The sequence below is a fragment of the Pan paniscus genome, chromosome 5 (genome assembly GCF_029289425.2).
Source record: "Pan paniscus chromosome 5, NHGRI_mPanPan1-v2.0_pri, whole genome shotgun sequence".
Taxonomy (NCBI): Eukaryota; Metazoa; Chordata; class Mammalia; order Primates; family Hominidae; genus Pan; species Pan paniscus.
The window spans coordinates 92,062,373-92,079,152 of NC_073254.2; the positions used below are offsets into that span (position 1 = coordinate 92,062,373).

The 16,780-nt window shown below is 35.4% G+C and overlaps 1 protein-coding gene across 40 annotated transcripts in view; it reads left to right on the forward strand.

Annotated features, from left to right (window-relative positions):
• The window catches only part of RIMS1 (regulating synaptic membrane exocytosis 1), a 516,521-nt gene that overhangs the window by 194,636 nt on the left and 305,105 nt on the right, over nt 1-16,780 (forward strand). For 39 of the 40 annotated variants that reach the window (XM_034962340.3, XM_034962336.3, XM_034962338.3 and 36 more), the window contains one exon: nt 15,860-16,073. In XM_034962340.3, coding sequence (XP_034818231.1) covers nt 15,860-16,073 — 214 coding nt within the window. The remainder of the gene's footprint in view (nt 1-15,859; nt 16,074-16,780) is intronic. The other variant, XM_034962337.3, reaches the window with a different exon arrangement.

Here is a 16,780-nt window from a genome sequence, read left to right on the forward strand (position 1 = left end):
AGGGACTTGATGCAGGGGTTACTGAATTGGGTAAGAAAGGATGAGACCCAGATTTTAAGGTTAAGATGATTTATCAGAGGGGATTACTCAAATACTCAAAGGAAATGACCAAAAATAGATAAAATAGGGTGTTGCTCATAAGTGAAGTATAGCAAAGTGTTTTCATTTTGACCAATTGCTACAAAATCAATAGAACTGTTGAGTTGGAATTAGATCATGGTTAATTTGATTGGATCATGACAGTGACAAAAACTGCAAGATTTTCTGTCCAGGGTTCTGACACAGTCTATTGAATTAAATGCGGTTCAAATTCAAAGTACCTTGATATTATTCAAAGTTTCGCATAGATGGTGCAATATTATGAAAGGTAAAATGACTGCTCCTAGCTTTGTGTGCACTGTGATTAGTGAAAGCATTATGACACTTTTTTTTAGTATCTAAATATACCATACCATAAAATGGTAAGTTTTAAAAATAGACTTGATTATTACCAAGCAGTGGCTGGTGAGGGTAGAAGAGGTTGTCTGGAGTTGATTAAACAGTGGTAGGGGTTCTGGGTTACATGGGACAGATATAGAATACATCTGCATTTGTATAAATTAAAAATCCTTCTGATAGTCTCTGGAATTTTATATTCTACATTAGCAGTAATATTTGAATTATTGGTTTTATGATCTCTCTTTCGTGGATATAAAAGAACTTAAGTTATTTACAACACCTGTTATATTATTTAGATGATAGTTAGGTTTTATATGCATATTAACAATGTATTTTAATTAAATGATGAAAACAGATGTCATCATTAGCAAATGTAATGGGAAGAAAATTACATCTTGTCACTTGCCTTGAAATGCACTCCAGAATGCATTAGAAAATACTGTACCTAATGATGGCTGACTAATTCAGTATACTGTGCAAGTAAAATTCAGGAAGCTTGTATTCTTCTGCTTTTAAAACTGAAAAAGAGGAAGGCTTTTTGGAATAAATTTTTTATTACTCAGCTATTCAACTTAAGCTTTACAAATAGAATATTTGATGGCACTGCTTTTAAGAATCTGGATTCAATCTATGTATTTTATTTCATAGTTCTAGATCCTATTTATGTATTTCAATCCATTGAATAATGTTACACTTCACAGGACCATAATAGACGTTTTATCTGATTTTTGTTCACTGTTTCCTCTATACATTATAAAATAGCTAATATTTTACTGAGTACTTACTATTGTCTCACACCTCCCTAAGTGCTTTGCACATACATATTAGCCATTTTAATCCTCACAACAACCCCACAGTAGGTAGGCATTATTATCCTCCTTTTACAGAGGAAGAGGTGGAGTCTTTGCATGTTAAATAACTTGCCAGATCAGAAGCTAATAAGAGGAAGAGCCCAAGAAAGTTTTGAACCCAGGAAATTTGGCGCTAGAACCACTGGGCTCTGCTCTTTTCTCAAGTATTGGCGCACATGGAGATTAAATCTAAAACTAAGAAATATGCTTGTGCACTCACTTCTTGGGGTCAAGAAGCAAGTAATATACTTTCCTTCTACACTCAGAGTAGGAGCGGCATATCTTCATTATACCCTCACTAGGGATAAGTGGGTGTTCAGAACCTCTGAACAGACAAGACAGGAATGTCACAAGTGGCCACATAGAGACCCTGGTAACCAGAATGGGTGAGCACAAACTTTACCAACAGAAGAGTTTGTCCAGGGAGATGAAGCCATTAGATGTTCTGGAAATTAGGGGACATTGCACTTCTCATTTATTCCCTTGTGGCTCTGTGATTTCTGAGAAACAAAGCAGGTTGAAGAGCTTTATAGGACCATTGATATTTTAAAGGAATTATTCTGATCAAATATTAAAAATGTAAGGTAATGATACTTTGTCAAAGTAATGTTGAAAGCCCCCCTCCCTTAGGTAACACATGCCTGAACATAGTTTTTCACCTAAAAGAAGAAAAGGCAACAAAATTTGGTTAACTCACTAATAAGAAGGATGCATTTGATGTATGTAAATTTATCAGATATTAAACATGAAAAGGAAAACAAGTCTTTCACGTTAAAATTTTTCTGTATATCATTCATTCACCAAGAATTTCAGAGCATTGGAAATATTTGTGATTCAGCCAATTTACATTTATCAGTGCAGTGATAATACTAATGATAATACTCTTTTTATAAATATCAGATTTTTAGAATCTCCTTTCTTTTTTTTTGTTTGTTGTGAATCAGCAATGACCGTAAAAATGCCGAAAAAATTTTCAGACAAAATTACACGTGTTCCACCAGTGGTTGTATCTTCTGGAGTTTCCACAAAACAAATTTTGCTTGTGGGCTCATTTTTCACTCTGACTTCCATCTCACAAGATGACCTATTTGCCCCTCGCTAGTGGTCTATTGATAGATCATCCAAGCCACTCATACTGATCCCCATCTGCCAGGAAATCCTGCCAGTCATCACTGCCTCCCAAAGTTATCAGCTAAGTGTACTCAGAAACTTAAAAGCGAAGTACTCTGTTTCCCTCATGTATTATCTATGTCTACATATAATAATAATAGCTAATATTTATTGAGCTTTTGCCATAGGCTAGACACGGTGCTAAGCACTTTACATTGATTATCTCAATTAACCCTCCCAATAATCTTACAAAGTTGCTATTATTATCACCAGTTCATAAATGAGGAGACTGAGGAACAGAGTTTAAATAACTTCCTCATGGTCATGAAGCTGAGAAATAGAACTAGATTTGATCCTGACCAGGCCAGACTCACACTTATGCCTGAACTATTATATTTAATTCCTTCCAAAAAGTGTCCAGTTGTATAATGTAGTTGGGTTGGTTTTTTTCCCTCCTTATAGTAACATAACAAAGCAATTTGGTGAAGATAGTCAACAATAGAGCAAAGGCAATGTTTACAGTGTGTTGTGCATTCCAGAAGATGCAAGCATGAATTGGTTACTTAACACTTTGGCTTGCTCATATGTGTAGACACCACTGTCTTCTAAATTGCCAACACATGGAGTTTGCTCTTTATGCATTAGTTAGGTTGGCATGATCACGTGACACATTCTGGAAAAGTTTGCATGGAGTATGATTAGACCTATTTAATATCAGTTGATTACATATCTGTTATATAGATGATCCCAATATTACCTATTAAGATTATTTTCTTAAAACTTACTTCATTCCTTTTAAAAATTATATTCCTAATTCATATCCTACTTTATGATTTCTCATAATTTTACTTGATTTTCTTCTCTTGAATTGTACTGTGAATGAGATAACTTGTTTGTCAAAATATTAAAATGACCCTTTCTTGAAGAGGTTTTCAGTTTCAGACCTCTGATATATCTCCAATATTAGAAAGCAGTGATATTGTTCCATAATCTAGAAACAGTATTTCTAGGACCCAGCACATGAGCCTTCTACACATGTAGCACCTCACAGCATTCAGGAACACAGTGAAGGTATTTATTGGGAGATGGAGTGCAGCAGAAAACAAATCTATGCTAGTGGGCCTCCATGTCCTCAGATGTCTTCATTTAATGCTTACTCAGGAGTGGCCTCCTATGGTAAATTGAAAATGGAATTAAAAATAAATGCTTGACTGAAGCAATAGACTATAAAACACTAATAGCTAATCATCGGTTATGCTCTTATTTTTTGTAAGTGTCATCTCTCAGTGCTTTCAGAACACTGTGGGATGCTGATTGGATGAACTTCATTTTTAACAATGCTAAATGGGGGACCATAAAAACTACCAACAATAGAAAAATATACAAAAACCCTTAATATATAATTTTTTAAAAGGGTATGTAGAATGATAGTCATCTGCAAAAGAGCAGAAATTGCAACATTTTATAAATTTTTCTCTTGTTCTTTTTCAGCCAACTCTGAAAACACATTTTCCTAATAAGTCAAATCTCCTGCTGATTGTACTAAATTTTTTTTAACACATAAGATGTTGTAAAGAAAAGTAATTTAAATAACTGTGACAGAATTGAATGCAAAAATAAAATGCTTTAGTGCCATCTGCTGGACATTTGCAATAAGAAAAAAGTATACTCATTTTAAACTAAAGACCAAATACGTTTTTAGATACAAACTGATAATTTGTAGAACTGTAGTAATTTTCAAAAATTACTCAATAACATCTGGGGTAAATTTCTGAATTACTGAGATATTTAGAATATTGCCTCTGAAGCAACCTATGTTTAAGCCTGTGTACAAAACACTGTGATGCTTTTTAAAACTCACGTATACAAATGTGCACATTTCTGTGATTCATAAAATTGTAAGTTTTAAACAGTGATGGATATCAGGTTAAATATGTGTATATAACATAATATTAAATTATTCAGCATATTTTCAGAGGGGTAGTGCCCCAGATTTTGCATTTATGCTTAAAGTTTCATTGGGATGATTATTTTTATGAAATGAGATGACAGATCTGTGAAAAAATTGCCTTCATTTTCAAGTTTATTCTTAATGTTTGCAGTCTCTGCCACATGGTGGTCTCTGGATAATTTGCACCAGAACTACTAAAAAAGCTCCTTCCTGGAATTTATCCCAAACCTACTGAATCAGAAGCTCTGTAGGTTTGTCCAAAAATTTGCATTTTAACAAGCCCCTTAGATAATTCTGATGCATATTAAGTTTGAGGATACCAAGGAAACACCTCTTACAAAGCAATAACTTTCTGTTCCTTTAGCCATAATTAAAATTAGCATTCTGAAAATAGAATGGTGTAGTGGAAAGTTTGAAATAGAGGACCTAATTATCACCAACCATTTTACCAGCCTTATGTAAGGCACATAAAGCGTGTCCCTAAATTTTCCCATTTATAAAATGAGGAAATTGTACCCACTAATCTTCGGAGTTTCTCCTGTGTCTATATTTTCCCAAATGTTTTCATTTTACACTGGGTTTTGGAATCCTTCCTTCATCTTGTCTCACTCTAAGAAAAGTGCTTAAGCGAATGCCATAGTGATGAACCCCAAGTCCTGGCAAAGAAGAAAACCTTGGTTTTAAGCTTGTACAACTAGATTTCTTAAATTTCAGAAGTGATTCACAAAAAGCGTTGAAGGAGACGACAAAGGCAAATGGTAGAATAATTCATACTTCTTCCAAAGGAGAGCCTGTATGCTCATATCTAGAATAGCATATTATATTCCTACAGCTGGTGTTAGGTGAAAAATTCACCTAAGTAAATTTAGATTAGTAAAGTATTGATAATTTTTAATGACACTTGGTAAGAGTTCAAGCTATGAAAGGAAGTTCAAGGCTGAAGGAAAAATACACTGCTGTAAAAGCGATTTCATCTGAGTTACATACGTTTGCAATTGCAATTGCTTCTTTTTGCAGGATACTATGCATATGCCTGACACCTGTAAACAACTTGTATTTATAATATCAGGTAATAAAATAATAGAAACTCAAGACCTTCTTATGCTACTTTCTTTGTACTCCCAGAGGCTTAAGGAGTGTGGGTTGTGCAACAGACCTCAGTAGATGTTTGTTGAATTGATGTTTGGAAGATTCTACTGTGTTTGACAAATAGCTGGAAAGTTTAATTTGATTGTAGTGTAAGATGTATGAGAAAACGTATGTGAGAGATGCTAATAGATAAGTAAGTGGGGACCTTGTACCACAGGATGAGAAATTGAACTACCTCAGAGATGATATTTAATCAGTAGATTGACATGATTGGTTCAGTTTATTAGGAAGATCATTCAGGCGGTATGAAAGATGCACTAGAATGATGGAAACCATCGGCAGGAAGCCTAGTTAGAAAGCTAATGAAATAATACAAGCTAAGAATAATGAGGGCCTTCATTCACAGGTGATAGATTTGTGCTGTGCATTAAATCACTACAGAAAGAAGGAGGTTGTTTGTTTGTTTGATTGCATATGTACCTTGTATCTCAGTCCAAGTTTTACGTTGATTTGCTGTCCCTGCAGCTTCTTAACCAGATAAAATGAGCGAGACAGACACAAGTACATATATCCACAAAGCTTGCAGAAAAAAAGATATTAAAAATAAAAAATTACAAACTTTATTTCTCAACATAAGATCCATGAAGTTCAGGATGCTTTTATAACCCATGATACCAGCCATTTAGTTTATCCCTAAAGAACTGAGAGTCCTGGGGATTTTACCATGCCAATGCAGTATTTTTTATAACTTTAACTGAAGAAAAATTAGTGCCCTTCACAGACATTTTAAGATTAGGAAACAAAAGGAAGTTAGAAGAATTCAATTTAGGACTGTAAGGTAGATGCCTAATGATTGCCTATCAAAACTCTGGCAGAATTGCCCTTGTTTGATGAGAGGAATGAGCAAGAACATTGTCATGGTGGAGAAGGACTCTCAGATGGCATTTCCCTGGGACTTTTTCTACTAAAGGTTGACTAACTTTATCAAAACGCTCTCATAATAAGCAGATGTCATCATTCCTTGGCCCCCCAGAAAGTGAGCAAGCAAAATGGCTTGAGCATCCCAAGAAACTGTTGCCATGACATTTGCTTTTGACTGGTCTGCTTTTACTTTGACTGGACCACTTCCACCTCTTGAAGGCCATTCTTTTGATTGTGCTTTGTTTTCAGGATCATACTCATAAAGCCATATTTCATCTACTATTAACAAATCTTCAAATAAATACTTTAGCATATTTATCCCACTTTAAAATTTCCATTGAAAACTCTGCTCTTCTCTGCAGCTGATCTGGGTGCAATGGTTTTGGCACCCATCAAATGGAAACTTTGGTCAACTTTAATTTTCCAGTCAGAATTGTGTAAGCTGAACCAATTGAGATGTCTATCGTGCTGGCTACTATTTCTGCTGTTAATTATCAGTACCCTTCAATTAGGATATGAACAAAATGATTTTTTTCCTCACAAATTGATGTATGTGGTCTGCTACTACAGGCTTCATCTTCAACATCATCTCATTCCTTCTAAAAATGAGTCATCCACTTGTAAACTGCTGATTTATTTGGAATATTGTTCCATAAATTTTTCATAAAGTGTCAGTGATTTCACCATTCTTCTGCCCAAACTTCACTTGCATTAATTTTTATTTTATTTATTTACTTACTTTATTTATTTATTTATTTACTTACTTTATTTATTTATTTATTTATTTATTTATTTATTTATTTTGAGACCGAGTCTCACTCTTCTCACCCAGGCTGAAGTGCAATGGCCTGATCTCGGCTCACTGCAACCTTTGCCTCCCAGGTTCAAACGATTCTCCTGCCTCAGCTTTCTGAGTAGCTAGGATTACAGGTGCCTGCCACCACACCCAGCTAATTTTTTGTAATTTTTAGTAGAGATGGGGTTTCACCATGTTGGCCCGGCTCCAGGCTGGTCTCGAACTCCTGACCTTAGGTGATCTACCTGCCTCAGCCTCCCAAAGTGCTGGGATTGCAGACGTGAGCCACTGTGCCCGGTCACTTGAAATTTCATGTTTGTTCTTGCTTCAGTTTTAGAGGAATTCATGTTGCTCTCATAGAAGCTCTTTTCAAACTTATGTTTTATCCTTCTTAGTGCCTCAAACTATTAGTAGGTACTTTTCAGACATGTTATAACAGTTATTACAAGTTCATTTTGGTGCAAGAAAGTTTTGAAAATGCATACTTTTTTAGTAATACTAATTTTCTATGAACTTTTTGAAGACCCCTCATATAAGTAATTTGCTTGGGGAACTGAATCTATTTTTTAAATTTCCTGGTGGTGGCAAAATGCTTTCCATAGTAATGTATGCTTAGTGTATGATGAAGAAAAAGAAAGGGAGGGAGAGGAGAGAAGAGAAGAGAGGGAAGGAGAGGTGAGGAGGGGAAGGAAAGGAGGGGAAGAGAGGGAGGGGAGAGAGATAAAATGGAAAATGAATGGGAAAGGGAGATCTTAGACTTAGACTCAGATATTGTTCACCCCTGGTACAGTGGAAGGAATTAAGCAATTTGACATAGATTAGAGGATTGTAGCTGAAGTGGAAGACTGACCCTCACAATATACATTTCAAAATCATTTTAGGAAGCCTTACGAAAAAGCTAGAAATCTGAAAACTGAATTTCATAGACTCTCCTGCAGCTAGAATTCCTGATGTAATTTAGGTTCCATCAGTCAAATGGGCTTGCATGAGATTTGAATTGAAACTGAATTAGATGCAGAGCCACGACAACACACTGGGCATCATTTTCCCGGGATCTCCTGCTGTGGCTCTTGTGGTGGCTTCTAGATCAGAATACCTTAGCTGAGGTGGTAGGACACTAACACTAGCCATTTGGACAGTAGGTTTCTGATTTCTACGGCTTCCTGATTGAGGAATTTGGTATTTTTGTTTTGTTTTGTTTTTTGTATTAGACAGGGTCTCACCCTGTCAACCAGGCTGGAGTGCAGTGGCATGATCATGGCTCACTGTAGCCTTGACCTCCGAGGCTCAAACAATCCTACCATGTCAGCCTCCTGAGTAGCTGGGTCTACAGACATGCACCACCATGCCTGGCTAATATATTTTTATCTAGAACTAGAGATACCATTTGACCCAGCCATCCCATTACTGGGTATATACCCAAATGACTATAAATCATGCTGCTATAAAGACACATGCACACGTATGTTTATTGCGGCATTATTCACAATAGCAAAGACTTGGAACCAGCCCAAATGTCCAACAATGATAGACTGGATTAAGAAAATGTGGCACATATACACCATGGAATACTATGCAGCCATAAAAAATGATGAGTTCATGTCTTTTGTAGGGACATGGATGAAATTGGAAATCATCATTCTCAGTAAACTATCACAAGAACAAAAAACCAAACACCGCATATTCTCACTCATAGGTGGGAATTGAACAATGAGATCACATGAACACAGGAAGGAGAATATCACACTCTGGGGACTGTGGTGGGGTGGGGGGAGGGGGGAGGGATAGCATTGGGAGATATACCTAATACTAGATGACGAGTTAGTGGGTGCAGCGCACCAGCATGGCACACGTATACATATGTAACTAACCTGCACAATGTGCACATGTACCCTAAAACTTAAAGTATAATTAAAAAAAAAATTTTTTTATAGAGATTGGGTCTAGCTTTGTTGCCCAGGCATTTCTCAAATTCCTAGGCTCAAGTGATTCGCCCACCTTGGCCTCTCAAACTGCTGAAATTACAGGCATGCGCCACTGTGCCTGGCCTGATGGTGGAACTTTGAGTAGTTAGCTTGTGATTTTGTTTTGAGGGGCATTCCAAGAGATCAATCCAAGACCCCACAACCATCCCTCTTCCAACTATTTTGTAGCAGAAAACTCCATTATTTAACCTTTTTGTCTAAAAGACTGTGCTGTTTGTTATTTTCTACTCAACTCTGACACAAGAAGCCACGATGTACAAACATCATTAAAAAAAAAAATAGTGACCCTTGAAATTTTGCAAAATTTTATAACTCCTCTATTATAGAGTGGAATCAAAAAGGCAATTTCACTAAAAGGGGGACAATTGTGTTGTGGGGACAACAAAGAGTTTTTTAACTGTAAAACTATATGACTTACTGTCCTTCTTTGACACTGGTACATGCTGTCATGAACTGCTAATTTATATTTATGTATAACTTACTTTCTAAATTGATTATACATTCATTGAAGTCAAGAACTGTGAATTTATGTTCAACAGTATAGTGTGATGTCAAAATGTGTATAAACAAGCCTCCAACCTACTAGACTAGCAAAACATTGAATTTCAGTCATTATTAGGGCTCCCTCTTGGACAACCCCCATGTTTTTTGGAGGCTCTTAATCAGTCCATCATTCTCAGAACAACTCTCCTGGCTTTAATATCCATGCCACTAACTTCATAAGGACTTGGTGGTGCCCATGTGCTAAGGTTGACGAAGGGAACGCATGATGGTACTGATCTGTTTTCTGTGCCAAAGGTGACAAGGGAAACAGAGGCCATGCTTATTGTTTTCAGCACCTATGCCCTTCCACCATTGTATACACATCCTAAAGCAATCCTCCTTTTGGAAGTCCTGCATGCAAACTATCCTGGCCTCTGCCCTGCTTTTATCTCAGAGAAAGCCCTCACCTGCTCTCAGAACCTACCACTTGGAGCTTTAAAACTTTAAAACAATAGCTTCCATCCTTTCCTCCTCTGGAAAAATCCAGTTCTATTTGCCTAGACTTCATAAAGGAAATCCAGGAAGAAAGGTAGAATTTTCTCCTAGATTCTCATTACTTTGGGAATGGGAGAAGAAAAAATACCAAATAGAAAAATTTGAATTTCTGCACTAATTAGAAGGATTTCTCTACATTCCACTATTATGATTTACTTGTTCAACAAATACATATTAATTTGTACAAATGTCATCAATAATTGCTTGTTTAAATTATTATTTTGCATTCATAGCATGATATTTAGATTTTCAGACATTTATAGAATAATATTTAGTTTTTTAGGCATTCATCTTTGTTTCTTTCGAAATATATACTATTAATCACCCAAACAACTTTTTTACAAATTGAATTTTAGAGTTTCTTGAATTGAATGTACAATTATTAAAATAATGCAACAATTATTATATAGTGAAACAATGAAAAAAAAACAGAACCTCATATCCTGGGAGAAAGTTTCAATATCAATGCTTTTCTTTTGATAGCATTGTGTATTTTACAATACTCTCCATTTTCCATGTGGATAATTTAAATCTGTGATTTGTGATCATATATTTTGTTAACCTCACTAGTCAATAAGAATATATTGTTAATTCTAAAATCGAAGTGTACAAATAAATTTCACAAAAAGGTTTTACATTTGCAGTCCCACATTTACTGTAAGACCATTTAATAAAATATGTATTTCCATTTATTATTCATAATAGAACACTGTCACAAATCTGATATAGATTAAAGCATTAAAACATCAGATACAAAAAATAAATGTGCTGTTTATGGTTTCACTACCAGTATCTTGCTTCCAAAGGCACATTTTATTATGAGGACAGCATCTTGACAACATGAGATATCAGAGTAATGTAAGGGGAATATGAATTGAGAAAAGGGCATTAAGGTTGTATTTTAAGAGAACAATTTAATAGAACAGTGCAGGTTATGGAATAGGTAGATTTTAAGGACGTAGGAGTGAGGAATGCCCTCTCTCCCTTTCCTCCTTCCTTCCCTCCCTCCCTCCCTCCCTCCCTTCCTTCCTTCCTTCCTTCCATAATATTGGCTGGTAAAATAAGGAGCATTGCAGGAAATAAGTTGGAGAAGTTGACAGGGACCTGAGTTGGACTTTTTCTTCCAGAGCAGAATAAGCGAATCTTATCTGTAAGTAAAGGAAGAAACCCAGAAAGAAAAAATATTTGAAGATTAAGAGAGTTATAGACTGAGAAAAAGCAAGCTCTTTCTTCTCTCATTATACTCCCTACTGGGACGTCTATACCAGTAGTTTAAACAAGACCTGCTGCTGAAACAAAAAAGGAATTTCTAAAGCACATGAGAGGAGGGCATAGATGGGTACAGGTCACCAAGGGCCAGCATTGAGAAGGATGTGATTCCCTGTAGAGTTTGGAGTGATGGCTGTGTGAATGGCCTCATGAGCTTTGGGATGAAGCACTTGGTGAAAAGCTGCCCCAGGCCACTTAGGTATGTCCCTCTGGGAGAAGAACATGGTGCCCTGGTGGCTGTCTTCCTTAGGACCTACTCCAAGATCCCCCATGGAGAAAGTGAGAAGCTAGAGATCTCACCGTCATACCTCAGTGGAGAAGTCTCATCCAACCAACTCACTTGCCATGACCAACTAGAAAAGGAATAATTGCTGCCTGCCCACCTGTCACAGCCAGGAGACCTTCAATTTTATGTAGCCCTGATTTGCTATTCAATGCTATTTGATGAGACAGAACTGAATCTGAATCTTTTTCTTTCTAATATTAAATCATTCATACATACAAAACAGTATTATAAAACATACATGTAAGGTGTAAAGAAAAAATAAACTACATCATGTAACCCCTCCGCCACTAGCTTAAGAAATAAAACGATTTTAGGAATTTCGGGTCCTAGAGAGTTTGGGAAAAGTTTAGATATGTATTAAGCACATGTATGTGAGTATATATATATGTATATATATATACAAGCATGTGTGTATATATGTATATACATATATGTATACACACACATACACAGAGAGAACTCAACAAGATTAACTAGTAAGTTTAATCTACTGGATAGATATACATATGTTATATGCAATTAAGTTTATCATTGTCATGTGCAAAATAAAATGAATACTTTTTACTAGTAGTTTACACTCTGTAGTAATGCTTTTAAATTTAAGTTCTATACCAGTTTTTGTTTTTTTGCTTGTCTGTTTGTTTTTCTTAATAATTCCCTGAGATCTCTTTTTTCTATCCTTTTATTTCAAACATTCTGTGCCTTTATATTTTGGGTATATCTCTTCAAAACTTCATTTAGCTGGATTTTTAAAATCTAATGTGATGATCTTTGTCTTTTGATGATGCTTCTTGTAATGTATAACATTTGTGATTCCTCATGTGTTAGATTTTTTTTTACCATGTCATACTGTAATATTTAAATGTTCTGCTTTGTCTATGTTTATGTATTTATTTATTTTGACTCTTATCTTCTTTTAGATTGACTTTTTTCTCATTCCGTATTTTTTCCGCTACTGGTTTGGATATCATACACTCTATTTCAATTATTTTTGGTGAATACCTAACTAAAATTTTATTTTCAATCACTTGTACAGGAGTTAAAACTGAAGTTCTTGGTCACAGAACCTCAGTACATGTTTCTTGGCATCTGCTTCAGAGATATGTTACTTTTCTGAATTACTGCTTCTCTTTCATTTTTGTCCTTTGAGAATTTGCATACTTTCCAGCTCAAACGTACATTAAAAGTTATCTTTTTAAATATTACACCCAGAATTTTCAGTGTTTTGTGAGGTAGGGTGTATTAGGATATGTTGTCCTCAATATGAACTTGTTTGTAAGTTGTATGGACTTTTTTCTCAAAACAGACTAAGAAAAATAATACCTATATGTATAAATTTTCCATTCAGCAAATATATGTGTGTATTGGCTGCTACGAAGGAAGTGTATGCCTGAACTATTTGCTAAACTGCATTTCCAATATTGTTTACTGTTTGGTAGAAGAGAGGTGTTATGTACAGTAATAAAACATAGTAAAAATATTAAATGGTCTATGAGTGACCCAAAGGAAATGCTATGAGATTGCAATAGAGTAAGGTTTTATCTCAGTGGTCAGTGCCCTGCCTGTATATATTGTACAAAGATTTCCTGAAACAGGTTCCCTTTTGATTGCACCATATAAAATTCCTGTATGTTTGAATTTAAAAACACACAGAGGCTTTGGTTTTCAAGCCATTATATCTTAGCATAAAGCACATACTAATCAGGAATTGACAAACTGCTGTATGGGCAAAATCTGGACTACTATCTATTTTTGTAAATAAAGTTTCATTGGAGCATATTTACATTCATTCATTTACATACTATCTGTGGCTACTTTCCTACTACAGCAGAAATGAGCAGTTGCAAAAGAAACTACATGACCCTCAAAGTCTAAAATATTTACAATCTGGCTTTATTCCAAAAAGTTTGCCAACACTCATACTACATCATGTTCTATATTTTAGAATAAGTGTATAGGGAAACTTTTTCCTTAGCCTAGTTTTCTCCTTCTCATTTATATTTACTTAAATAGATTTGATTTGGTGGTTCTCACAATAAATATTTATTTATGTACTCTATGCTTAGAGTTTCCTTGGTTAGATATATTTCCTTGCTCTTATTACTTAATTATTATTATTATTATTATTTTACTTATTTATTTATTTTGACAGAGCCTCGCTCTGTCACCCAGGCTGGAGTGCAGTGGTGCGATCTCAGCTCACTGCAAGCTCTGCCTCCCAGGTTCATGCCATTCTCCTGCCTCAGCCTCCCAAGTAGCTGGGACTACAGCCCCTGCCACCACGCCCGACTATTTTTTTTTTTTTTTTTTTGTATTTTTAGTAGAGGCGGGGTTTCACCGTGTTAGCCAGGATTGTCTTGATCTCCTGACCTCATGATCCGCCCACCTCGGCCTCCCAAAGTGCTGGGATTACAGGCGTGAGCCACTGCGCCCAGCCCTTCCTTAAAATAATTTTCTTTAGTGGAAGAAGTAAGATTGCCAGTGCCATTTTGCATGATAACTTTTGAAATAACAAGTGCCCACAGTTGTTTTCTACTAGCTTGACCCTAGATTAATTATACTTAAAGTATAAAAAGTTCAGTGTATCAAATAACTCTTCGATAAATTGACCAGATATTCTTGCATTCATTAAATGAAATATCACATATATTCTTTTATGAGGTGATATTAGCTGGCCTTTAAATTGGGAAATATTTCAGATCCTAAACTACACTGTTATGTGCTGGTGCCTGGATGTTTGCTTTAATTATTGGAATTAAATAGAAAAGGTGTCAACTGGCAAAGCAGCAAAGGGATTTGAGAATTTTTAAAGTAATCACAGAAGTTCTGCTTAAGAGCTATTAAGGTTAAAAAGAAAATATAATGAAGTCTCAATACCTCAAACACTGCAGTACCTGGACCTAACTTATTTGATTCTATTTCCAGGGAGTATCAGTTCCTCACAGTTATCTTAGATTGAGAACATCAAACTAACTGCCTGAATTAACAAAAGCATCTGTGTACTCTGTGTCCTAGGGAATACTCAAATCCAGAAAACAAGCTCAGATACCCAGATGAATTTGAGCAGGAGTCCCTCTTTTGGCGAAATAGCCAATGACTATTGGCTAGGCTCAGGACAACTCTCAGTTCTCATTTTCAAAACCAAGACATCCTTCCACTGGGGCATTCACTGGATGTTCTTGTGTTCTATTCAGAACAGCAAACAGTTCTATTTATAGAGATTTAAGATTGGGATTTGAACTGATGTCGATGGGAGGAGACTTTAATCACATTAAATGTGAACATTCTAATGGGAGGTTTCCCTAGACAACTTTAGTTGTCCCCACAGTCAGTAGTTAATCAGGAGTGGTTGCTAGCATGCTTCATACATATTACCTGGTTAAAATAATGAAAAATTGAACTATGTAAAAATCTGCATATCTACAAGGTAAGATTTAGAACTTTTGATGTGAACTGCAAGAACTAGGAGTTCAAATATAATGTAAAAGCTAACATTCTGTGTACTGTATTAAATTAGATACTTGATCCCAAATAGATAAGTAGCCTCCAGGAATGGGGGATAGAAGACAGATTGCCCAGCAACATAGTCTAAAACAGTATTTTTCAAAGTATGCATCATGCTCAAATACTGGGTCATGGAATCAATTTATTGTGACAAATTTATTTTTGAATTATATTCACTATTAAAGTTAGAATAGGATAGAAAATAGTAGAGTACATCATATGTATTTAGGCTAAATATTTTGTGTAATTTTTGTTTCAGTTATATGCACACATGACTGTAGTTGTAAAGTGTTGAGCTCTCAGTTGAAATATTTTGAAACATCTAAAAGAAACAGAGGCATGGAATAGATACTCAAATTTCATTGCTGGTGACAAACAGGGCTTATGTAGCTTCTACATACACATAGTTCAGTGCTAATAAGCAAAACAGGGATTATGGAATCATGCTAATACATATCCTACCTTTGAAGGTAAGGTTAGTGGGGAAAATAGTTTTGTATGTTTTGCTTTAGTTCAAATAGCTATGCTTCCTTTTTGTTGGGAAATATTCCTTGTTTTGTTTGTTCTTGGTTTTGTCTTCCACTATTTACTTAGTTTGCTACCATTTTCTCTTTTGCCTAGGAGATTGCATCAACAATTTGAAAGCTATAAGGAACAAGTGAGAAAAATAGGGGAAGAAGCGCGGCGTTACCAGGGCGAGCACAAAGACGATGCTCCGACTTGTGGAATCTGTCATAAAACAAAGTTTGCTGATGGGTGCGGTCATCTCTGCTCCTATTGTCGCACTAAGTTCTGTGCGCGCTGCGGAGGCCGCGTGTCTCTACGGTCAAACAACGTGAGTATTCCATGAACATAAGGGGCGTTGTGAATGTGGATAAAAACTATTACGCCTTCCAAACATGAGAACACGTGCATCTTAGAAAGCAGACATGTGCATAAACATACACATTAAAATGAACCTCCCTCATTTTGTTTATGTCCTTAATAAGGTAGTGGAATACTGATGAAAGTAATTCCTAAAAAGAACTTACTTTATCTTTGTTTCTTAATACATGATTCCAATTCAAAACCAACAGATTACCTGTGAGAATTCATTTGGTTTTTGAAAAATGCAGTTAATGTAGATTTAATATTATCATAAATTATAAAACTCTTGAAAGTTATGACCAATTCTTTTAAAAAAGTTAACTACTTTTGATTTCTGTAACATTAGTATTCAGATTGAATGCACGTAAAATGCAAAATAACTGAATGTCATATATTAAGCAATGATTAGCCTCTATGAGAGTAAATTCAGATTTACTGACATGTTAAAGAAATACAGTGGCAAGCTTATCTCATGGAAATTATTTAGATATTTAAAGTCTATTGAGATTTGCACTTCTCATTTTCTTCTCTATAAGATATATTCTTACCTGATGATGTTTCCTTATTTGGCTTAAATAAGAGCTACTCCTGTTATGCCAGTACTTTAAATAAATGCAATTTTTGAAGCATTAAGATGCTAATATGATAGGAACCAATATTATTATTTATGAAATA